The sequence below is a fragment of the Cherax quadricarinatus genome, chromosome 5 (assembly GCF_038502225.1).
Source record: "Cherax quadricarinatus isolate ZL_2023a chromosome 5, ASM3850222v1, whole genome shotgun sequence".
In the NCBI taxonomy this organism is placed as follows: Eukaryota; Metazoa; Arthropoda; class Malacostraca; order Decapoda; family Parastacidae; genus Cherax; species Cherax quadricarinatus.
In genome coordinates, this window is record NC_091296.1 from 20,172,414 (window position 1) to 20,198,833 (window position 26,420).

The 26,420-nt window shown below is 38.6% G+C and overlaps 1 protein-coding gene across 7 annotated transcripts in view; it reads left to right on the plus strand.

Annotated features, from left to right (window-relative positions):
* The window catches only part of LOC128684817 (protein FAM149B1-like), a 72,724-nt gene that overhangs the window by 19,567 nt on the left and 26,737 nt on the right, over positions 1–26,420 (plus strand). For 5 of the 7 annotated variants that reach the window (XM_070100955.1, XM_070100967.1, XM_070100970.1 and 2 more), the window contains 3 exons: positions 1,567–2,388; positions 4,334–4,505; positions 17,491–17,583. In XM_070100955.1, coding sequence (XP_069957056.1) covers positions 1,567–2,388; positions 4,334–4,505; positions 17,491–17,583 — 1,087 coding nt within the window. Of the gene's footprint in view, positions 1–1,566; positions 2,389–4,333; positions 4,506–5,632; positions 5,870–17,490; positions 17,584–26,420 lie in introns of those variants that run through there. The other 2 variants (XR_011394113.1, XM_070100974.1) reach the window with 2 other exon arrangements.

The following is a 26,420-nucleotide window of genomic DNA, read 5'->3' on the forward strand; positions in this document are numbered from 1 at the left end:
CAATTAAAGGCTTCCCATTTTCATTTACCCTTGGCACCCCAGATTTACCTACTACTCCCTCCACAACATTTTTACCCACTTCAAAATTGAGATCCCCTCTCTCCTCTACACTTCTCTCTTCTCCAGATGCATGAACACTTACTATAACCCACTTTTCACATCCAACCCTTATTTTACTCCACATAATCCTTGAATTTATTCATTTATATTCCTTTTCCTGCCATAACTTATCCTTCAACATTATTGCTACCCCTTCCTTGGCTCTAACTCTATTAACCCTTTCAGGGTCGGCAGGCCCCCTCCTAAACTTGTTCTCAGGGTTGGAAATTTTTCGAAAAAAAAATAATAATTTTTTCTTATGAAATGATAGAGAATCTTTTCCTGATCATAATGACACCAAAAGTATAAAATTTGATTGAAAACTTACGGAATTATGCTCTGGCAATTTTGCCAATTTCACACAAATTTCAAAAGAGGTTAATTTCCACATAGGGTCCAGAATAAACAAGACAGACATTCCTGGCACTAAAATAACATTTACTCTTTTCATTACTCATGTCCCCAGGCCTCTGTTACATTTCTTTTGCTTTCCACTTTGAATTTTTATTCTCACAGAAAATAGATTTATGTTATGCAGGCTACTGCATTCGTGTAGAAATGGTGTAGAAGTGGCATAAATAATATCAGCTCACTTGTGAATGAATATTAGACTCACCAGTTGATGTGTATTGGACGCGTGGCATGATTTGTTTAAATTTCAACTTTGGCAAAAATCGAACATTTCTGCTACTTTGAGCTCAATTTCAAGGTACTTTTCATTGTGAAACCAATCAAAATCATCTCAATTTCCATAATATGTCTTCCATTCTATAAAATGAGACCAGGAAAACTAGAATACAACCATAAATAGCATACAAAAATACACTGCAAAGTCGCTGTTTTAAACCAAAAACACGGTCGGAGTTTTTTTTTTCTCATTATGCACTGTGTGCTGCAGGATTTTTTTTTTACTGTGCACACTGACCACATAGACCCATTCTTTCATATGTAGGCCTACCAGCTTTATCGTGCTAGATTTGAAGGCGCTAGAATTTATGCGTACTAGTACGGCCTCAACCCTGGTGTGCAAGCCGTACTAGTAAGGCACCAACCCTAAAAGGGTTAAAAAGCCCTGACCTAATCCAGTTTATTTCTCCCCACTGAAACTCTCTTACCTCCTTCAGCTTTGTTTCACTTAGAACCAGGACATCCAACTTCATTTCATTCATAACATCCACAATCATCTTTCTTATCATTCACACTTCATCCACACACATTCAAAACATCCCACTTTGACGGTTTACTACTTCTTCTTTTTAGTAGGCTATATGGGAAAAGAGCTTAGTAGCCCATTACTCCCAGCATTTTAGTTGACTTTTACAAGATTGCATGGCTTACGGAGGAAAGATTCTTATTCCACTTCCTCATGGATATGAAAGGAAGAGTAATAAGAACAAGAACTATTATATATTATATATTCATATTATATTTTCATTGACATTTTGACCCCTTTGTTGATTTTTTCAGATCACAGGAAAATAATGAAGAAAAAGAAGAGGAAATAATTGCAAATGATGGTGACTTTCAACATTTATTACCTTTAGTTAGTTTTACCAGTGCCAATCAGTTAAAAAAACCTTATAGCGATAACCCAAGGAGGGAAACTTGTAGTAGCAGAGTGTGTAGTGGATCAAATGATCCTGAAGTGATTAAAGAACAAATTCTTATTGTGCTCTTTGACAAGTTGTGGTCCTCTGTAACAGGAACAATTGAGCCACTTCTTCATCAGTATGCCAAATATATAATAGAACAATCAGTACAATATTCTTCTTTATCCAGAGAGTCCAGTACTCGAGGGTCAAGGGTCGGGGGTCAAACACCCTTGAGGAAAGTGAGTGAGGAAGTAATAAGGGCAAATTTTAAGTTTCCAAGGCCTTATGCTGTACATAAATTATCTAGTAGTGAAAATAATGAAAAATTAGAAACAATTAGTAGACCAGTCAGTGGGATCAAGAGACCTTCTAGTGCTGCTAATAGGTTGCAGAGTGCTCATTTTGGAACAGATATTCACCAAGAAGAGCTACAAGATTTATTGAAAGTCTCTTCCAAACCTCTACAAAATTGTGAAGATCGAGTGAAATTCAGAACATTGTCGGCTTCAACGAGCAGAGAGTCTTCAGCTCAATCTCAGATATCTTTGCCATCTCTTGGTACCCCAAGAACTCCTGTGCATAGACCAGTTTCATCAAAGACATATAATCACCTCCTTACACCTCTGCGTGTAGAGGGTCCCATCAGTAGTGGAGAGCAACGGCCTGCATCTACCTCTTCATATAACACTCGGACCAGGTTAGCACTTCTTGTTAGAATTTATAAAAGTTTCCTCCATGAAATTTGTACCATGTAGACAGTGGATGTGGCTGTTTATTCTACAGAATAAACAGAGAAAATATGATGGAATATAAAATAGGTTATGTATTATTGGATGACCTCATAAATAGTCATTTCCTTTTGCTGCATATGTCATGGGTAATCGAACCACTACCATTTTTCCAGTAACATGCAGTGAATCATGTGTTTGCTTAGTCAATAAATGTTTGTTGTGAATAGCCACAGCTGCTACTTGTGCTGCACATAATATTATCAGTCAACACATGCTGGGAGGCTTGCTGAGCAAACCCCATTGATGTGAGCCTCTGAGATGCTTTGGATGATTTTTTAGATAAAATGTAACCCCACTCCAAATTTGGAAAGATTTGGGCTCATCTACAGAGGCTTGGAAAATTACACTGTCCTATTAAAGTGAGGCACTGTACAGTAAGGGTCCATTGGGTGAGGCCTGCCTGTACAGAGCATCATCATTCAGAATGATCCAAGTTTTTTATATTATTTTAGAATATAAAATTGTGGAACATTTTCTTATTTGAAAAGCTCTAAATTTGAAGATGCATACAGTGGACCCTCGAATTTTGTAATTAATCCATTCCAGAGAGTGTGATGAAAGTTGAAATTTACAAATGGCAAAACCATTTTCCCCATTAGAAATAATGTAAATCCAATTAATCCATTCCAGACACCCAAAAGTATTAACAAAAAATATTTTTTTTTAAATTAAATATAGATTTACATACAGAAAACAATGAGACATCAAGTATAAAACATAAATAACATCACACTTGCCTTTATTGAAGACTCTTGTTGGTGTATGGAAGACAGGAGGAGGGGAGAGGATGGAGAGTGTTACACTATTGTTTAGAAGAGGAATCTCCTTCCATAAAGACTTTAGGTACCAAGTTCTTATCTGGGGTTACTTCCCTTCTTTGTTTTTTAATGCCACTAGGACCAGCTTGAGAGTCACTGGACCCCTATCACTCAAAAAAATTTTCCAGATAGCTCTGTTTCTGGCATCTCTTTAAAATTTGCCTGAAATGGGACAAGACATTGTCATTGTACATGTTGCTGACATGGCTTGCAACAGCTTTTTCAGGGTGATGCTCCTCCATAAACATTTGCACCTCACTCCACTTTGCACAAATGTCCTTAAGCTTTGAAGAAGGCACCTTCTTCCATCTGTCTTCCTCCTCCTCTGAAGCAGTTTCCTCAGCTGTGGTCTGTTGTTGTTGCATATGAAGGTCTTGCAGCTCTTCAGTGGTTAGCTCTTCATTGTGGTCCTCCACCAACTCTTCCACATCCTGGCCACTCACATCCAACCCCATGGAATTCCCCAGTGCCACAGTTGATTGCACAACAGGTGTAGGGTCAACAAGGTCAGCCTCAAACCCTTCTAAATCTTTGTCGAGGACATATTCTGGCCACAATTTTCTCCAAGCAGAGTTCAAAGTCCTGGAAGTCACTCCCTTTCAAGCCTTATCTATAAGGCCTATGAAATGGAGGATATTGAAGTGATCTTTCCAGAACTCTCTTAGGGTCAGTTGAATGTCTGGGGTCACATCAAAGCACCTTTGAAACATTGCTTTGGTGTCGAGTTTTTTGAAGTTTGAAATGATCTCCTGGTCCATGGGTTGGATGAGAGGAGTGGTATTAAGAGGCAAGAACTTCACTGTGATGAAACCAAACTCCTCCACCATTTGGTCAGGAGCTTTGTCCATTACCAGGAGGCACTTGAGTGGCAATTTTTTTTCCAGGAGGTATTCCTCCACACTCGGGCCAAACACTTCATTGAACCAATCAAGGAAAATTTCCCTTGTGACCCATGCCTTACTGTTAGCCTTCCACATCACACACAATTTACTCTTGGCAACACTGTGTTTCTTGAATACTCTGGGATTTTCAGATTTCAAGAAAAGTTTCAGCATATGAGTCGACATGGGACTATCCAAGAGTCTTGGGGAGATAATTCCGGACTAGAGCTGGAGAAGGAAACATTGGAAGTTCCTGGTTCTGCATGGTCAAGACATACACCTTTCCTTCCACCAATTACTGACAGTGCTGATGCACCGCATAAAGTAAGTCATACTTATGTATCTCTTCAAAAAATATGTGCCTTTTGCTTCAACATAATTTCATTTTTTTTATTTCTTACCATGTTTTCTTCTTAGGCTGAAAAATTCTCATATACAAGCTTATTTTTGGAGATCATATATACCATACATGTACTCACCTAGTTGAGGTTGCAGGGGCCGAGTCCAAGCTCCTGGCCCCGCCTCTTCACTGGTCGCTACTAGGTTACTCTCTCTGAACCGTGAACTTTATCATACCTCTGCTTAAAGTTATGTATGGATCCTGCCTCCACTACATTGCTTCCCAAACTATTCCACTTCCTGACAACTCTGTGACTGAAGAAATACTTTCTAACATGTGTGTTGTAAGAGGTGACTAAATGCCAGGAGCAAGGGGCTAGTAACCCCCTTCTCTTGTATACATTACTAAAGTTAAAAAGAGAAACTTTTGTTTTTCTTTTTGGACCACCCTGCTTCGGTGAGATATGACCAGTTTGTTGAAAGAAAGAGGAAGAAGAACATACCATATGTAATGATGGAGAGAAATAACTAATAAGCCAAAAAGTTGGGCTCAGGATTTTGCTAAGCAGAAAGCTCCCTGGTTCTGCTGTTGTCATTTTGTGTGTAGAAAATGGTGGATTCAAGGCATCCATACTGTGTTTTGTTTCTTTCATTACCAGCTTAGCATCTTTCCAGAAGCAATATAAGAGTTACAACCATAACATCAAGCATCATTAAAGACCTTGTCAAATACAGATACAACCACCTGGACCATCATAATACAGGGGTCTGCACCATACCTCATGGGAACTGTGACTGCCAGGATACATAATCACCAGTATGCATGCAGAATACACAGCATGAGCAATGCCTATGTTGCACACGGAGATAAGAGTGCAGATGCTCCTCACTTTACAATGGTTCGACTCAAGATATTTTGACTTTACTGTGGTGTGATAGAGATGCACATTCAGTAGTCATTTACTGATAGGATAAACTTGTAACCATTTATTTACTTTCAGTACTGGTATTTAGGTAATTACAGTAATCATTTGTTTATTTACTTATTCAGTGACTAGTTATTTATTTACTTATACGTATATGTATTCATATTTGATGTACGATATTTTCAGTTTACGATGGATTCATCTGAACGTAACCCCATCATAAATTGAAGAGCGTCTGTAAACACCCCACATGATTGGGGTAAAAACACATGACATGACAGATGTCTGGAATCCATCCCAATCTGCACACAAAATACCATTTATCAGAATCAGGGAGCTTTCTGCATAGCAGAATCCTTACTTAGCCTTACTCTCATTACAAAAACAGAAACAGTTCACTGATGAGTCAGACAAATACACAAGGTACAGTATAATGTTGGCAGAATCACCAACAATATATTTGGTGAAAGGACATGTGCAGCTAATGAGACATTTTATTGTGGCAACATTTTACTCTCCAGGAGTTTTGTCAAGCAAAAGCCCCTGGAGAGCTAAATCTTTCTTCTTTCAAAAAGTCGGCTGAATCCCACCGAAGCAGGGTGGCCCAAAAAGAAAAACAAAAGTTTCTCTTTTTAACTTTAGTAATGTATCCAGAAGAAGGGGTTACTAACCCCTTGCTCCTGACATTTTAGTCGCCTCTTACGACACACATGGCTTACAGAGGAAGAATTCTGTTCCACTTCCCCATGGAAATGAGAGCTAAATGTTCCCACAGTAAAATTTCTCATTAGTTTCACTTTTTTTTATTAACCCTTTGACTGTTGCAGGCCCCTTTCTGAAACTGTCATTCTATGTTGATAAATTTTTGGAAAAAAAAAATTATTTTTTCTTATGAAATTATAGAGAATCTTTTCCCGATGGTAATGACACCAAAAGTACGAAATTTGGTCGAAAACTCATGGAATTACGCTCCCGCAAAGTTAGCGGTCTCGGCAACATATACGCATCGGCTATTTTGCCAACTTTGAGCCCTGTTTTTGGCCAATTTCATTGTTCCAGTTTACCAAACTCATAGCTATTTCTTTACAACTCCATTTTGTCTATCTGTTGAGTACAAGAAATCACCCATTTACCGATTTGAACTACCCAATAAAGTGGTAAGAAATTTGGCAATTTGGCCAATTTCACGCAAATTAAAAAAGATGCCAATTTCAAAATAGGGTCCAGATTAAACAGTGTAGACATTCTTGGCACTAAAATAACATATCCTCTGTTTGTTAGTCATGTCTCTAGGCCCCTCTTATATTACTATTGCTTTTTATTTTGATTTTTTTATTCATACAAAAAAATACAAAGTTTACTGTTATGCAGACTACTGCATTACTGTAAAACTGGTATAAATAATATCAGTGCACTAGTGAAAGAATATTAGACTCCCCAGTTGAAGTGTATTGAATGTGTGGTGTGAATTGCTTACTCCTGAACATTGGTAAATATTGAACATTTCCGCTACTTTGAGCTCAATTTCAAGGTCGTTTTCATCGTGAAAGTAATCAAAATCATCTCTATTTCTGTAATATGCTTTCCATTTTATCACCTGAGACCAGGAAAATGAGAATACAACGATAAATACTATACGAAAATACACCTCGAAGTCGGCGTTTTAATCCAAAAAAATGATCAGTTTTTTTTTCTCATTACGCACTGCGTGCTGCAGGATTATTTTATGTGGTGCACACTGACCACACAGGCCCATTCTCTCACATGTGGGCCTACCAGCTTTCTCCCGCTTGATTTGAAGCCACTAGAATTTACGCGTATAAATACGTCAGAAACAGTGGTGTGTAAGACGTATATATACGACTGAAACAGTCAAAGGGTTAACACATAGGCTATGTCCCACCAAGGCAGGGTGGCCTGAAAAAAATAAACTTTCACCACCATTCACTCCATCACTGTCTTGCCAGAGGTGCGCTCACACTACAGTTAAAAAACTGCAATAGTAACATCCCTCCTTCAATCTCCAGGACTCAAGTCCGACCTGCTGGTTTCATTGAAACTCTTCATAAATGTTACCTTGCTCACATTCCAACAGCACGTCAAATCCTAAAAATTATTTGTCTCCATTCACTCCTATCTAATATTCTCATCATGCTTGCTGGAAATCCAAGCCCCTCACACACAAAACCTCCTTTACCCCTTCCCTCAAACCTTTCCTAGGCCGATCCCTACCCTGCCTTCCCTCCACTACAGATTTAAACGCCCTCGAAGTCATTTATTTTGTTCCACCCTCTCTAAATGTCCAAACCTCAATAACCCCTCCTCAGCCCTCCTAATTTCTAAACTGTGGATTCTCTGCATTATATTCACACCACACATTGCCCTCAGATATCTCCACTGCCTTCTTGTTGAAACATTCACAACCCATGCTTCACACCCATATAAGAGCATTGGTATAACTATATTCTCATACATTCCCCTCTTTGCATCCTTGGATAATGTTCTTTGTCTCCACAGACTCCTCAGTGCACCACTTACCTTTTTCCCCTCGTCATTTCTGTGAGTCACCTCATCTTTCATAGACCCATCTGCTGACACGTCCACTCCCAAATACGTACTTGAATACTGTCACCTCCTCAATACTCCCTTCCTCCAGTCTGATATCTAATCTTTCGTTACCTAAATTTTTTTGTTTTTCTCATCACTTTACTCTTTCCTAATTTCACTTTTAATTTCCTTCTTTTAATTAACAAGGTATAGTCTCCCTCCCACAGTACTACTAGCTGCTCTCCTCACTCTGTGATCTCACTTCCCTGACTATTCGGCTGCTCACACCTGCATACCTTTATAAATGCTCTTATTGCTCATCATTTTGTAATGAATTGAAAGTTTGTTACTAAGGTGAAATTGCATCTCAATACAATTTCTCTACATTTTTGCATTTCAACCATTTTTGGGACATTTTCTCTAATTTGTAATATACTTTTCTTTTTCTGTCTCATAAACATGCTAGATAACAGGGATATCTTGCTACTCCTACTTACACTTTGGTCACACTTCTCAGACATGCACATGCATATATATATACATTCATCTAGGTTTTTCTCCTTTTTCTAAATAGCTCTTGTTCTTCTTTATTTCTTCTATTGTCCATGGGGAAGTGGAAAAGAATCTTTCCTCCGTAAGCCATGCGTGTCGTATGAGGCGACTAAAATGCCGGGAGCAATGGGCTAGTAACCCCTTCTCCTGTAGACATTTACTAAAAAAGAGAAGAAGAAAAACTTTATAAAACTGGGATGCTTGAATGTGCATGGATGTAGTGCGGATGACAAGAAACAGATGATTGCTGACGTTATGAATGAAAAGAAGTTGGATGTCCTGGCCCTAAGCGAAACAAAGCTGAAGGGGGTAGGGGAGTTTTGGTGGGGGGAAATAAATGGGATTAAATCTGGAGTATCTGAGAGAGTTAGAGCAAAGGAAGGGGTAGCAGTAATGTTGAAGGATCAGTTATGGAAGGAGAAAAGAGAATATGAATGTGTAAATTCAAGAATTATGTGGATTAAAGTAAAGGTTGGATGCGAAAAGTGGGTCATAATAAGCGTGTATGCACCTGGAGAAGAGAGGAATGTAGAGGAGAGAGAGAGATTTTGGGAGATGTTAAGTGAATGTATAGGAGCCTTTGAACCAAGTGAGAGAGTAATTGTGGTAGGGGACCTGAATGCTAAAGTAGGAGAAACTTTTAGAGAGGGTGTGGTAGGTAAGTTTGGGGTGCCAGGTGTAAATGATAATGGGAGCCCTTTGATTGAACTTTGTATAGAAAGGGGTTTAGTTATAGGTAATACATATTTTAAGAAAAAGAGGATAAATAAGTATACAAGATATGATGTAGGGCAAAATGACAGTAGTTTGTTGGATTATGTATTGGTAGATAAAAGACTGTTGAGTAGACTTCAGGATGTACATGTTTATAGAGGGGCCACAGATATATCAGATCACTTTCTAGTTGTAGCTACACTGAGAGTAAAAGGTAGATGGGATACAAGGAGAATAGAAGCATCAGGGAAGAGAGAGGTGAAGGTTTATAAACTAAAAGAGGAGGCAGTTAGGGTAAGATATAAACAGCTATTGGAGGATAGATGGGCTAATGAGAGCATAGGCAATGGGGTCGAAGAGGTATGGGGTAGGCTTAAAAATGTAGTGTTAGAGTGTTCAGCAGAAGTTTGTGGTTACAAGAAAGTGGGTGCGGGAGGGAAGAGGAGCGATTGGTGGAATGATGATGTAACGAGAGTAGTAAGGGAGAAAAAGTTAGCATATGAGAAGTTTTTACAAAGTAGAAGTGATGCAAGGAGGGAAGAGTATATGGAGAAAAAGAGAGAGGTTAAGAGAGTGGTGAAGCAGTGTAAAAAGAGAGCAAATGAGAGAGTGGGTGAGATGCTATCAACAAATTTTGTTGAAAATAAGAAAAAGTTTTGGAGTGAGATTAACAAGTTAAGGAAGCCTAGAGAACAAATAGATTTGTCAGTTAAAAATAGGAGAGGAGAGTTATTAACCCTTTGAGGGTCGACAGGCCCTCTCCGAAACTCGTTCTCAGGGTCGGCCAAATTTAAAAAAAAAAAATTATTTTCTCTTATGAAAAGATAGAGAATCTTTTCCCGATCATAAAGACACCAAAAGTTTGAAATTTGATAGAAAACTTACGGAATTATGCTCTCGCAAAGTTAGTGGTCTCGGCGATGTTTACGCATCGGCGATTTTGCCCACTTTGAGCCCCATTTTCGGCCAATTTCACTGTACTAGTCGACAAAAAACATGAATATTTCGCTAGAACTCCATTTTTTCTATCGAATAGGTGCAAGAAACCACCCATTTATGAAATTCAACTATCCAGTACAGTGGTCAGAATTTAGCAATTTTGCCAATTTCACACAAATTTCAAAAGATGCCAATTTCCGAATAGGGTCCAGAATAAACAAGAAAGGCATTCCTGGCACTAAAATGACATTTCCTCTAGTCATTAGTCACGTCTCAAGGCCCCTCTTATATTCTTTTGCTTTCCGCTTTGAATTTTTATTCTCACAAAAAATATAAGATTTACTGTTATGCAGACTACTGCATTAGTGTAAAAAATGGTATAAATATTATTGGTGCACTTGTGAAAGAATATTAGACTCACCAGTTGACGTGTATTGCACGCTTGGCACGACTTGTTTACTTTTGAAGTTTGGTAAAAATCGAACATTTCTGCTACTTTGAGCTCAATTTCAAGGCACCTTTCATTGTAAAACCAGTCAAAATCATCTCAATTTCTGTAATATGTCTTCTATTCTATAAAATGAGACCAAGAAAACTAGAATACAACAATAAATACCATACGAAAATACACTGCAAAGTCGCTGATTTATTCCAAAAAAATGGTCAAAGTTTTTTTTTTCTCATTATGCACTGTGTGCTGCAGGATTTTTTTTAGACTGTGCACACTGACCATATAGACCCATTCTTTTATATGAAGGCCTACCAGCTTTCTCCCACTAGATTTGAGGCCGCTAGAATTTATGCGTACTAGTACGTCAAAAACCCCTACGCGTAAGACGTACTAGTACGACCAAAACCCTCAAGGGGTTAAATGGAGAGTTGGAGGTATTGGGAAGATGGAGGGAATATTTTGAGGAATTGTTAAATGTTGATGAAGATAGGGAAGCTGTGATTTCGTGTATAGGGCAAGGAGGAATAACATCTTGTAGGAGTGAGGAAGAGCCTGTTGTGAGTGTGGGGGAAGTTCGTGAGGCAGTAGGTGAAATGAAAGGGGGTAAGGCAGCCGGGATTGATGGGATAAAGATAGAAATGTTAAAAGCAGGTGGGGATATAGTTTTGGAGTGGTTGGTGCAATTATTTAATAAATGTATGGAAGAAGGTAAGGTACCTAGGGATTGGCAGAGAGCATGCATAGTTCCTTTGTATAAAGGCAAAGGGGACAAAAGAGAGTGCAAAAATTATAGGGGGATAAGTCTGTTGAGTGTACCTGGTAAAGTGTATGGTAGAGTTATTATTGAAAGAATTAAGAGTAAGATGGAGAATAGGATAGCAGATGAACAAGGAGGCTTTAGGAAAGGTAGGGGGTGTGTGGACCAGGTGTTTACAATGAAACATATAAGTGAACAGTATTTAGATAAGGCTAAAGAGGTCTTTGTGGCATTTATGGATTTGGAAAAGGCGTATGACAGGGTGGATAGGGGGGCAATGTGGCAGATGTTGCAGGTGTATGGTGTAGGAGGTAGGTTACTGAAAGCAGTGAAGAGTTTTTACGAGGATAGCGAGGCTCAAGTTAGAGTATGTAGGAAAAGTAAAAGTAGGCCTTAGACAAGGATGTGTGATGTCACCGTGGTTGTTTAATATATTTATAGATGGGGTTGTAAGAGAAGTAAATGCGAGGGTCTTGTCAAGAGGCGTGGAGTTAAAAGATAAAGAATCACACATAAAGTGGGAGTTGTCACAGTTGCTCTTTGCTGATGACACCGTGCTCTTGGGAGATTCTGAAGAGAAGTTGCAGAGATTGGTGGATGAACTTGGTAGGGTGTGCAAAAGAAGAAAATTAAAAGTGAATACAGGAAAGAGTAAGGTTATGAGGATAACAAAAAGATTAGGTGATGAAAGATTGGGTATCAGATTGGAGGGAGAGAGTATGGAGGAGGTGAATGTATTCAGATATTTGGGAGTGGACGTGTCAGCAGATGGGTCTATGAAAGATGAGGTGAATCATAGAATTGATGAGGGGAAAAGGGTGAGTGGTGCACTTAGGAGTCTGTGGAGACAAAGAACTTTGTCCTTGGAGGCAAAGAGGGGACTGTATGTGAGTATAGTTTTACCAACGCTCTTATATGGGTGTGAAGCATGGGTGATGAATGTTGCAGCAAGGAGAAGGCTGGAGGCAGTGGAGATGTCATGTCTGAGGGCAATGTGTGGTGTGAATATAATTCTTAGTTTGGAAGTTAGGAGGAGGTGCGGGATTACCAAAACTGTTGTCCAGAGGGCTGAGGAAGGGTTGTTGAGGTGGTTCGGACATGTAGAGAGAATGGAGTGAAACAGAGTGACTTCAAGAGTGCATCAGTCTGTAGTGGAAGGAAGGCGGGGTAGGGGTCGGCCTAGGAAAGGTTGGAGGGAGGGGGTAAAGGAGGTTTTGTGTGCAAGGGGCTTGGACTTCCAGCAGGCATGCGTGAGCGTGTTTGATAGGAGTGAATGGAGACAAATGGTTTTTAATACTTGACGTGCTGTTGGAGTGTGAGCAAAGTAACATATATGAAGGGGTTCAGGGAAACCGGCAGGCCGGACTTGAGTCCTGGAGATGGGAAGTACAGTGCCTGCACTCTGAAGGAGGGGTGTTAATGTTGCAGTTAAGATAAGATAAGATAAGATTTCGTTCGGATTTTTAACCCCGGAGGGTTAGCCACCCAGGATAACCCAAGAAAGTCAGTGCGTCATCGAGGACTGTCTAACTTATTTCCATTGGGGTCCTTAATCTTGTCCCCCAGGATGCGACCCACACCAGTCGACTAACACCCAGGTACCTATTTGCTGCTAGGTGAACAGGACAACAGGTGTAAGGAAACGTGTCGAAATGTTTCCACCCGCCGGGAATCGAACCCGGGCCCTCCGTGTGTGAAGCGGGAGCTTTAGCCACCAGGCCACCGGGCCACCTAGTTTAAAAACTATAGTGTAAAGCACCCTTCTGGCAAGACAGTGATGGAGTGAATGATGGTGAAAGTTTTTCTTTTTCGGGCCACCCTACCTTGGTGGGAATCGGCCAGTGTGATAATAAAAAATAATAATAATAATACTTTTCTTCTTTTTAACCCCTAAACAGTCCAAATGTATACTATATACATTCTTACTCGTAGCGCCCCAAACGTATATATACGTTTTAATTTTCATGCCTCCAAATTTGGCACGATTGGCCTGAGATGCCTGGTCAGCATAGAATGGGTCTTAACACTTGGTGTACACCATATTAAAAAAATCCGGGACCACTTATTACCTTGTGTGAGCGCCAGTTATATTGAGCGCCAGCTGGAGCAAACAGTGGGGCAAACACCAAGGATTCACTGATGTAATATCATATTAACACTCCCCTTTTAAGAAGAAAGTGATGTTAACCCCAAGTTTAGGGTCTGTCTATGTCTGTTTCTGTCTCTGTCTATCTCTCTCTGTCTATCTGTCTCTATCTGTCTCACAGGTACACACAATCGCAGTTTTTTCAGTCTACCTAGTTGAGTGATTGAGGCTAGGACTTTGGGTAGTTTTAAATTTAGGTTGGATAAGTACATGAGTGGGAGGGGTTGGATTTGAGTGGGACTTGCACATCAGAGCTTATTTCTTGGGTAGCATAGAAAATTGGGTTGGGCAAATGTTTTGTTAGTGGGATGAATTGTAAAGGACCTGCCTAGTATGGGCCAACAGGCCTGCTGCAGTGTTCCTCCTTTCTTATGTTCTTATGTTCTTAAATACAATTATACATAGTGTAAATTACCTAGAATAACCTAAAAAATCCGAAGTGCTATGCTGTGCTTGTAGGTATAATGCCTAAGAATACCTGTTGGTTCACAGTGGCTCTCTCTGAGACAGACAGAGAGACAAGCAGACAGAGAAATAAGACAGAGACAGGTAATCAGAGATACAAGCTCATCAAATGTCATCCCTTATCTCTGCACCCTAGCTGGCACCCATCAAATGTCAAAGCTTATCTCCTCTTATCTCTGCACTATCTCATCTTACCTCTGCACCCTCACTGGAGCCCATCAGATGTCATCTCATATCTGATCTTATCAGTTCCCTCCGATGCCTGTCACTGAACATTTGTCTTGCACATTGCTTCAAGGGAATTTCTTCCTTCTTCCGCCTCCTTCTTCCTTCTTCTTCTTCTATACTCCCGTGTATCCAAAACATTGCTGGGATCTATAAATACTTTGTATATATACCTAGACAATAGTAAATGACCAAGGCAGGTGTAAATGTCCACCTATCAGTGTGTTTGTGACAATTTGAGTACAATTTCAGTACCTAATATTAGTGTCAGAACAAAGATTGGTTATGAAATGACAAGAACTACAATATATTGTAATTATCAGAACATAAAAATTAAATAAAATAATATAAAAATGAGAAAAAATGGTATATCGGCAACACTCCTGCAAGTGGCAGGACTCTATGTTGCTGTCAGGTGAGCATTGAGTGCCAACTTTGCAGCCTCATATCTCAGTAAAAACTGACCCTAATTTTTTTATTTTAATCCTATAATACTTAGAAAAATGTGCTCTTTATTTTCATTAAAAAATTATTTTTTTGTTTTTCAAAATATTTGGGGTCCTGGGGTAGTGAATGTATATACATGTATATGTTTGGACCGTTTACAGGTTAAATGGGCTTCAGGAAACAATATGAAGTTCAATGAAGACAAATTTCAGTTATCTTCTCTGGAAAACTTGAGGAAATAAAAACTAGATTGAAGTATAAAACAAATTCCAACCACACAATAGAGCAAAAAACTAATGTGAAGGACCTGAGAGTGTTAATGTCAGAGAATCTCACTTTCGAAGACCACAACGTTTCTATCACATCTGCTAGGAAAATGATAGGATGGATAGAAAGAACCTTCTAAACTAGGGATGCAAAGCCAATGATGATTCTCTTCAAATACAGTGGACCCCTGCATACCGTTGGCATCACATAACGATTAATCCGCATACCGCTTGCTTTAATCGCAAAAATTTTGCCTCGCATACCGCTTAAAAACCCGCTCACCGCTGTTCGTCTGAGACGCGTCCAATGTGCGCCTTAGCCAGCCTCACATGTTCCGCCGGTGGCATTGTTTACCAGCCAGCCTCCGCGGTAGCATCCAAGCATACAATCGTAACATTTCGTATTATTACAGTGTTTTTGGTGATTTTATCTGGAAAATAAGTGACCATGGGCCCCAAGAAAGCTTCTAGTGCCAACCCTACAGCAATAAGGGTGAGAATTACTATAGAGATGAAGAAAAAGATCATTGATAAGTATGAAAGTGGAGTGCGTGTCTCCGAGCTGGCCAGGTTGTATAATAAACCCCAATCAACCATCGCTACTATTGGTGGTACAGCTGCTGCTGCTGCACTGTCAGCTGCTGCTGCTGTAGCATCGTCTGCTGCTGCTGTAGCATCGTCTGCTGCTGCTGTAGCATCATCTGCTGCTGCTGCTGCTGTAGCATCGTCTGCTGCTGCTGTAGCATCGTCTGCTGCTGCTGTAGCATCGTCTGCTGCTGCTGCTGCTGTAGCATCGTCTGCTGCTGCTGCTGCTGTAGCATCGTCTGCTGCTGCTGCTGCTGTAGCATCGTCTGCTGCTGCTGTAGCATCGTCTGCTGCTGCTGTAGCATCGTCTGCTGCTGCTGTAGCACTGTTGTTGGTGTGGCTTATTGAGAATATACCAAGAAACAATTAACCCCAGAGGATTTGCCACCCAGGATAACCCAAAAAAGTCAGTGTCATCGAAGACTGTCTAACTTATTTCCATTGGGGTCCTTAATCTTGTCTCCCAGGATGCAACCCACACCAGTCGACTAACACCCAGGTGAACAGGGAAAAATGCCTGGAACTAGTGCTCATATTGGTGAATTTAAAGCCAGCAAAGGTTGGTTTGAGAGATTTAAGAATCGTAGTGACATACACAGTGTGATAAGGCATGTTCTGGAAGAAAATACCAAACAGGACCTACAGTACTCAGGAGGAAAAGGCACTCCCATGACACAGTGTCTCATCAGTCATTGCTGCATCTTCAATAAAGGTAAGTGTTATTTATTCTTCATTTAGTAGACTAGTACATGCACAATATATACTGTGCATGTACTACTCTACTATTGTGCATGTATCCTTCTCTTTGTGTGTAGGAAAATGTATATTTCACGTGGTAAAAATTTTTTTTTCATACTTTTGGGTGTCTTGCACGGATTAATTTGATTTCCATTATTTCTTATAGGGAAAATTCATTCGCATACCGATTATTTCGCATACCAATGAGCCCTCTTGCACGGATTAAAATCGGTATGCGGGGGTCCACTGTATCTTACTCTTTCTAGGCTGGAATATTACTGTACACCAATGGCCTCTTTCAAGGCAGGCAAAATTGCAGACCTGGATAAAATACAGAGAACTTTCATTGCATGTATAAGTACAATAAAGCACCTATATTACTGGGAACAGTTGAAGTCCCTTGACCTGTACTTCTAGGAATGCAGGCGAGAAAGATACATGATAATATACACTTGGAAAATCTTAGAGGGACTAGTCCCAAATCTGCACACGGAAACCACTCCCTCTGAAAGCAGTAGACTTGGCAGGCAGTGCAGCATCCCTGCAGTGAAAAGCAGAGGTGCCATGAGTAGGCTAAGAGACAACACAATAAGTGTCAGGGGCCCAAGACTGTTAAACTGCTTCCCAGCATATATAAGGGGGATGACCAGTAGACCCCTGGCTATCTTCAAGAGGGAGCTGGACAGGCACCTAAAATCAGTACCAGATCAGCTGGACTGTGGTTTGTACATTGGTTTGCATGTAGCCAGCAGAAACAGCCTGGTTGATCAGGCCCTGATTCACTACAAGGCCTGGGCATGAACCAGGCTGCTAGGGCATTGACCCCCAGAACACCCTCCAGGTGTACTCCAGTTATTTTTTTCTCTCCAACGAACCAGCTGTATACCACCGAGGCAAGGTGAACATGAAAGAAAAACAGAAGGTTTTCTTTTTAAATTTAATAATTTATATAGGAGAAAGGGTTACTAGCCCCTTGCTCCCAGCATTTTAGTCACCTCTTATGACACTCATGGCTTACGGAGGAAGAATTCTTTCTCATTTCCCCTTGGAGATTATTATTATTAAGTTTCTTTTTAATATGTCGGCTGTTTCCCACTGAGGCAGGGTGATCCAATATTACTGTTATTATTATTATTATTATTACTGTTATTATTAATTTAAGTTTTGATTAGTGGTTTTTAGGTTAGTCATACATGTTTTTTATATTTTTAGGTAAGTTCGGGCAAGCAAATAGTGAGACAAAATGTCACTTCAAGACGAAGAAATTCATCAGCTGAGAGGCCATTCAATATTGTACAAGAAGCTGTGAGTTTATATTTCACTATTTTATAGCAAATTCTTATAAAGATCCTTTATGCAGTATGATTTCTTGTAAATGCAACAGAAAAAGCTGCATTCACAGTTGAAAAGCATGTGAAAATACCTTATAGTATGTGATGTTCAATTTTGGAAACACCTTTTGCAAAATAACACGCTACATGTATACAATAGCTTTATAAGAGAGCTTACTGTAAATGTATTGTTTGTGAAGAAATATTATCTTAGTAATACTACAGCTGTGCTTTACAACAACTGTACATCTTCAGAAAGCCTCTCCTCACTTAAAGACGGAATTTCATTCCTAAGACCATGTTGGTAAATGAATTCATCGTTAAGTGAGGAGCATACTATAATGGTAGTGGGTTTGTGTCAACTATCTTTGATATTGTTTTAATGTCACCTTGGCACCATTTATAACATTTCTGGTATATTTTTAAATGTTTATACGGTAGTGTACTGTATGTTGTAATAAACAGAATAGAGGAAATCAGTTCTAATATACATTATTTAGGCATGCATACTGGTCAGAGAGCCTGTCGTATGTCTGAGGTGTCGGTAAACAAGTACTGTACATTGCTAAGTGAGGAGAGGCTGTATTTAACTAAGAATAACTTATGCATTTGCTAGATAATGAGTACACAGATTTTTACATTATATTGAATTCTACCACTGAAGTATGGTAACCCTCATCTCTCCTCCCCAAAAAGGGTGGAGATGTTGCAGTTTGGTTATTTATCTGAACTGTGATGACTGTGTTTTTCTGGAAAGACAGTGATTGAATGAAGGATGGCAAATGTGTCACCTTTCTTGAGGATCACTCAGAATTAGTTAGAGATGGCCATTATGTTAAAAAATTTTAAATTCTTTTGATGTTGTCATTTAAGTGTGTACGTAGTTGTTTCCAATTATCAAACTAGATAAGAAAATATAACTATATATATGTTAGTAGAATTACCGACAATATGTAAAGTAAAAGGACACAAGTGCAACTAATGTGACATTTTATTGTGGCAGTGTTTCGCTCTCCACAAGCTTTGTCAAGCCTATATATACCCTGTGTCCATGTATTGTTTGTAACGGCTTGACAAAGCTCCTGGAGAGTGAAACGTTGCACAATAAAATGCCACATTAGTTGCACTTGTGTCCTTTTGCTTTACAAAATATTACTGGTAACCTAAAATTTCGATGTTCTTAATTAAACTTTTTATTATTTGACATAATCAATGTATGTATACAGGAGAGCCCTGTTTCTATGGCTGTTATGTTCCCATTACCCAGCTATGAGCAAAAATCACCAGCGGGTGGAAAAGAGGGTTTTTTTTTTCAATACAGCCTCTCCTCACTTAACAACGTACTCGTTTACCGATGCCTCGGACTTATGACAGGCTCACTGACCAGTATTCATACCTAAATAATGTATATTAGAGCTGATTTCCTCTGTTCTCTTTATTTCAATATACAGTACACTATTGTATAAACATTTAATAATATACCAGAAATGCTATAAATGGTGCAAAGGTGACATTAAAACAATATCAAATATGGATGACACAAACTTGTTACCATTACTGTATGCGGAAAAAAGCACTGAACATAATGAACAGTGACTCAATTGAAACCCACTGAAAATAGGGTGCCAGATATGAGGGGCCCTCATATATATATATATGTAATGCATGTATATATGTATACATATATGTTGGAGTGTGAGCAGGGTAATATTTAGTGAAGGGATTCAGGGAAACCGGTTATTTTCATATAGTCGGACTTGAGTCCTGGAAATGGGAAGTACAGTGGACCCCCGCATAGCGAACTTAATCCGTGCAAGAGGGCTGGTCGTTATGCGAAATGTTCGCTATGCGAATTAATTTTCCCCATAAGAAATAATGGAAATAAAATTAATCCGTGCAAGACACCCAAAAGTATGAAAAAAAATTTTTTTTACCACAAAAAAATGTTAATTTTAGTACACACAAACTGAAAAAGGCATGCACAATTACATGACACTTACTTTTATTGAAGATCTGGTGATGATTGATGGGATGGGAGGAGGGGAGAGAGAGTGTTAGTGTTTAGAAGGGGAATCCCCTTCCATTAGGACTTGAGGTAGCAAGTCCTTTTCCGGGGTTACTTCCCTTCTTCTTTTAATGCCACTAGGACCAGCTTGAGAGTCACTGGACCTCTGTCGCACAACAAATCTGTCCATAGAGCTCTGTACCTCCCGTTCCTTTACGATTTGTCTAAAATGGGCCACAACATTGTCATTGAAATAGTCACCAGCACGGCTTGCAACAGCTGTGTCAGGGTGATTTTCATCCATAAAGGTTTGCAGTTCAACCCACTGTGCACACATTTCCTTAATTTTTGAAGTAGGCACAATGGATTCCACAACTGGCATAGGCTTCTCAGGGTTAGCCCCAAACCCTTCAAAATCTTTCTTAATTTCCATACTAATTCTCACCCTTTTTACCACAGGGTTGGCACTAGAAGCTTTCTTGGGGCCCATGGTCACTTATTTTCCAGAAACAGCACCGAAAACACTGTAATAATACGAAATATTCCGAGTGTATGCTTGAATGTTACCGCGGAGGCTGGCTGGTAAACAATGGGACGGGCGGCACATGTGAGGCTGGCTGAGGCCGCACATTGGACGCGTCTCGGACGAAGGTCGCTGAGCGGGTTTTTGTCCACTATGCGGGGCAAAATTTTAGCGAACAAAGCGTTCGCTATGCGGATTGTTCGCTATGCAAGGTGTTCGCTATGCGGGGGTCCACTGTACAATGCCTGCACTTTAAAGGAGGGGTTTGGGATATTGGCAGTTTGGAGGGATATGTTGTGTATCTTTATATGTATATGCTTCTAAACTGTTGTATTCTGAGCACCTCTGCAAAAGCAGTGATAATGTGTGAGTGTGGTGGAAGTGTTGAATGATGATGAAAGTATTTTCTTTTTTGGGGATTTTCTTTCTTTTTTGGGTCACCCTGCCTCGGTGGGAGACGGCCAACTTGCTGAAAAAAAAAATATATATATATGTATGTATGACAAAATACAGAAAATAAGAGAAGAAAAACTCCATTGGGAAGTGGAACAGAATTCTTCCTCCGTAAGCCATGCATGTCGTAAGAGGCGACTAAAATGCCGGGAGCAAGGGGATAGTAACCCTTTCTCCTGTATATATTACTAAAGGTAAAAGGAGAAACTTTCGTTTTTCCTTTTGGGCCGCCCCGCCTCGGTGGGATACTGCCGGTGTGTTGAAAGAAAGAGAAGAAAAACACCTAAGGGATTTTGTGCACTCTTGCTCTTCTACTTCTTCTACCTCTTATTCTACTTCTTCTACTACTACTTCTGTTACTGTTTCTTCTACTTCTACTACTGATTCTTCTACTTCTACTACTGATTCTTCTACTACTGATTCTTCTACTTCTACTACTGTTTCTTCTACTTCTACTACTGATTCTTCTACTTCTACTACTGTTTCTTCTACTTCTACTACTGATTCTTCTACTTCTACTACTGTTTCTTCTACTTCTACTACTGATTCTTCTACTTCTACTACTGTTTCTTCTACTTCTACTACTGATTCTTCTACTTCTACTACTGTTTCTTCTACTTCTACTACTGATTCTTCTACTTCTACTACTGTTTCTTCTACTTCTACTACTGATTCTTCTACTTCTACTACTGTTTCTTCTACTTCTACTACTGTTTCTTCTACTTCTACTACTGATTCTTCTACTTCTACTACTGATTCTTCTACTTCTACTGCTGATTCTTCTACTTCTACTACTGTTTCTTCTACTTCTACTACTGTTTCTTCTACTTCTACTACTGATTCTTCTACTTCTACTACTGATTCTTCTACTTCTACTACTGATTCTTCTACTTCTGTTACTGTTTCTTCTACTTCTACTACTGATTCTTCTACTTCTACTACTGATTCTTCTACTTCTACTACTGATTCTTCCACTTCTACTACTGTTTCTTCTACTTCTACTACTGATTCTTCTACTTCTACTACTGATTCTTCTACTTCTACTACTGATTCTTCTACTTCTACTACTGATTCTTCTACTTCTACTACTGATTCTTCCACTTCTACTACTGATTCTTCTACTTCTACTACTGATTCTTCTACTTCTACTACTGATTCTTCTACTTCTACTACTGATTCTTCTACTGTTTCTTCTACTTCTACTACTGATTCTTCTACTGTTTCTTCTACTTCTACTACTGATTCTTCCACTTCTACTACTGATTCTTCCACTTCTACTACTGATTCTTCTACTTCTACTACTGATTCTTCTACTTCTACTACTGATTCTTCTACTTCTACTACTGATTCTTCTACTGTTTCTTCTACTTCTACTACTGATTCTTCTACTTCTACTACTGTTTCTTCTACTTCTACTACTGATTCTTCTACTTCTACTACTGTTTCTTCTACTTCTACTACTGATTCTTCTACTTCTACTACTGTTTCTTCTACTTCTACTACTGATTCTTCTACTTCTACTACTGATTCTTCTACTGTTTCTTCTACTTCTACTACTGATTCTTCTACTTCTACTACTGATTCTTCTACTTCTACTACTGATTCTTCTACTGTTTCTTCTACTTCTACTACTGATTCTTCTACTTCTACTACTGTTTCTTCTACTTCTACTACTGATTCTTCTACTTCTACTACTGTTTCTTCTACTTCTACTACTGATTCTTCTACTTCTACTACTGTTTCTTCTACTTCTACTACTGATTCTTCTACTTCTACTACTGATTCTTCTACTGTTTCTTCTACTTCTACTACTGTTTCTTCTACTTCTACTACTGATTCTTCTACTTCTACTACTGTTTCTTCTACTTCTACTACTGATTCTTCTACTTCTACTACTGTTTCTTCTACTTCTACTACTGATTCTTCTACTTCTACTACTGTTTCTTCTACTTCTACTACTGATTCTTCTACTTCTACTACTGTTTCTTCTACTTCTACTACTGATTCTTCTACTTCTACTACTGTTTCTTCTACTTCTACTACTGATTCTTCTACTTCTACTACTGTTTCTTCTACTTCTACTACTGATTCTTCTACTTCTACTACTGTTTCTTCTACTTCTACTACTGATTCTTCTACTTCTACTACTGATTCTTCTACTTCTACTACTGATTCTTCTACTTCTACTACTGTTTCTTCTACTTCTACTACTGATTCTTCTACTTCTACTACTGATTCTTCTACTTCTACTACTGATTCTTCTACTTCTACTACTGATTCTTCTACTTCTACTACTGTTTCTTCTACTTCTACTACTGATTCTTCTACTTCTACTACTGATTCTTCTACTTCTACTACTGATTCTTCTACTTCTACTACTGATTCTTCTACTTCTACTACTGATTCTTCTACTTCTACTACTGATTCTTCTACTTCTACTACTGATTCTTCTACTTCTACTACTGATTCTTCTACTTCTACTACTGATTCTTCTACTTCTACTACTGATTCTTCTACTTCTACTACTGTTTCTTCTACTTCTACTACTGATTCTTCTACTTCTACTACTGATTCTTCTACTTCTACTACTGATTCTTCTACTTCTACTACTGATTCTTCTACTTCTACTACTGATTCTTCCACTTCTACTACTGATTCTTCTACTTCTACTACTGATTCTTCTACTTCTACTACTGATTCTTCTACTTCTACTACTGATTCTTCTACTACTACTGATTCTTCTACTTCTACTACTGATTCTTCCACTTCTACTACTGATTCTTCTACTTCTACTACTGATTCTTCCACTTCTACTACTGATTCTTCTACTTCTACTACTGTGTCTTCTACTTCTACTACTGATTCTTCTACTTCTACTACTGATTCTTCTACTTCTACTACTGATTCTTCTACTGTTTCTTCTACTTCTACTACTGATTCTTCTACTTCTACTACTGATTCTTCTACTTCTACTACTGATTCTTCTACTTCTACTACTGTTTCTTCTTCTACTACTGATTCTTCTACTTCTACTACTGATTCTTCTACTTCTACTACTGTTTCTTCTACTTCTACTACTGATTCTTCTACTTCTACTACTGTTTCTTCTACTTCTACTACTGTTTCTTCTACTTCTACTACTGTTTCTTCTACTTCTACTGCTGATTCTTCTACTTCTACTACTGTTTCTTCTACTTCTACTACTGTTTCTTCTACTTCTACTACTGTTTCTTCTACTTCTACTACTGATTCTTCTACTTCTACTACTGATTCTTCTACTTCTACTACTGTTTCTTCTACTTCTACTACTGATTCTTCTACTTCTACTACTGTGTCTTCTACTTCTACTACTGATTCTTCTACTTCTACTACTGTTTCTTCTACTTCTACTACTGATTCTTCTACTTCTACTACTGATTCTTCTACTTCTACTACTGATTCTTCTACTTCTACTACTGATTCTTCTACTTCTACTACTGTTTCTTCTACTTCTACTACTGATTCTTCTACTACTGATTCTTCTACTTCTACTACTGTTTCTTCTACTACTACTACTACTTCTTCTACTCTTACTACTACTACTTCTATTTCTTCTACTTCTTTTATTTCTACTTCTTCTACTTCTGCTTCTTTTATTTCTTCTACTTCTACTACTACTTCTACTTCTTATACTTCTACTACTACTACTTCTACTATTACTACTACTTCTACTACTACTTCTACTACTACTACTTCTACTACTACTACTACTTCTACTACTACTACTTCTACTACTACTACTTCTACTACTTCTACTACTACTACTACTACTTCTACTACTACTACTTCTACTACTACTACTACTTCTACTACTACTACTTCTACTACTACTTCTACTACTACTACTTCTACTACTACTACTACTACTATTACTACTACTACTATTACTACTACTACTATTACTATTATTACTACTACTATTACTACTACTATTATTATTACTACTACTGCTGCTGCTGCTGCTGCTGCTGCTGCTGCTTCTTCTTCTTCTTCTTCTTCTTCTTCTTCTTCTTCTTCTTCTTCTTCTTCTTCTTCTTCTTCTTCTTCTTCTTCTTCTTCTTCTTCTTCTTCTTCTTCTTCTTCTTCTTCTTCTTCTTCTTCTTCTTCGTCTTCTTCTTCTTGTACTACTACTACTACTTCTTCTCATACTTCTACTATTTCTACTACTTCTGATTGTTCTACTGCTACTACTACTACCTCTACTACTACTACCTCTGTTACTACTACCTTTACTACTACTGCCTCTATTACTACTATCACTACTGCTACTACCTCTACTGCTACTACCTCTACTGCTACTACCTCTACTGCTACTACCTCTACTGCTACTACCTCTACTGCTACTACCTCTACTGCTACTACCTCTACTGCTACTACCTCTACTGCTACTACCTCTACTGCTACTACCTCTACTACTACCTTTACTGCTACTACTACCTCTACTACTACTACTTTTACTACTACTACTACTTTTACTACTACTACTACTTTTACTACTACTACTACTTTTACTACTACTACTACTTTTACTACTACTACTACTTTTACTACTACTACTACTACTTTACTACTACTACTTTTACTACTACTACTACTACTACTAATTTTACTACTACTACCTCTACTACTACTACTACTTCTACTACTACCTCTACTACTACTACTACTTCTACTACTACCTCTACTACTACTACTACCTCTACTACTACTATTACTTCTTCTATTACTACCTCTACTACTACTTCTACTACTACTTCTTCTACTACTACTACTACTACTACTACTACTACTACTACTACTACTACTACTACTACTACTACTACCTCAACTACTTCTTCTACCACTACTTGTACTACTACTCCTTGTACTACTACTTCTTGTACTCCTACTTCTTGTACTCCTACTTGTACTCCTACTTCTTGTACTACTACTTCTTGTACTACTACTTCTTGTACTACTACTTCTTGTACTACTACTTCTTGTACTACTACTACCTGTACTACTACTTCTTGTACTACTACTTCTTGTACTACTACTTCTTGTACTACTACTACTTGTACTACTACTTCTTGCACTACTGCTTCTTGTTCTCCTACTTCTTATACTTCTACTTTTCTTGTACTACTACTTGTACTACTACTTCTTGTACTCCTTCTTCTTGTACTCCTGCTTCTTGTACTACTGCTTCTTGTACTACTACTTCTTGTACTATTACTTCTTGTACTCCTACTTGTACTCCTACTTCTTGTACTCCTACTTCTTGTACTCCTACTTGTACTCCTACTACCTGTACTACTACTTCTTGTACTACTACTTCTTGTACTACTACTTCTTGTACTACTACTTCTTGTACTACTACTTCTTGTACTACTACTTCTTGTACTACTGCTTCTTGTACTACTGCTTCTTGTACTACTACTTCTTGTACTACTGCTTCTTGTACTACTACTTCTTGTACTACTGCTTCTTGTACTACTACTTCTTGTACTCCTACTTCTTGTACTCCTACTTCTTGTACTCCTACTTGTACTCCTACTACCTGTACTACTACTTCTTGTACTACTGCTTCTTGTACTACTACTTCTTGTACTACTGCTTCTTGTACTACTACTTCTTGTACTACTACTTCTTGTACTACTACTTTTACTACTACTTCTTGTACTACTACTTCTTGTACTACTACTTCTTGTACTACTGCTTCTTTTACTACTATTTCTTGTACTACTACTTCTTGTACTACTACTTCTTGTACTACTACTTCTTGTACTACTACTTCTTGTACTACTACTTT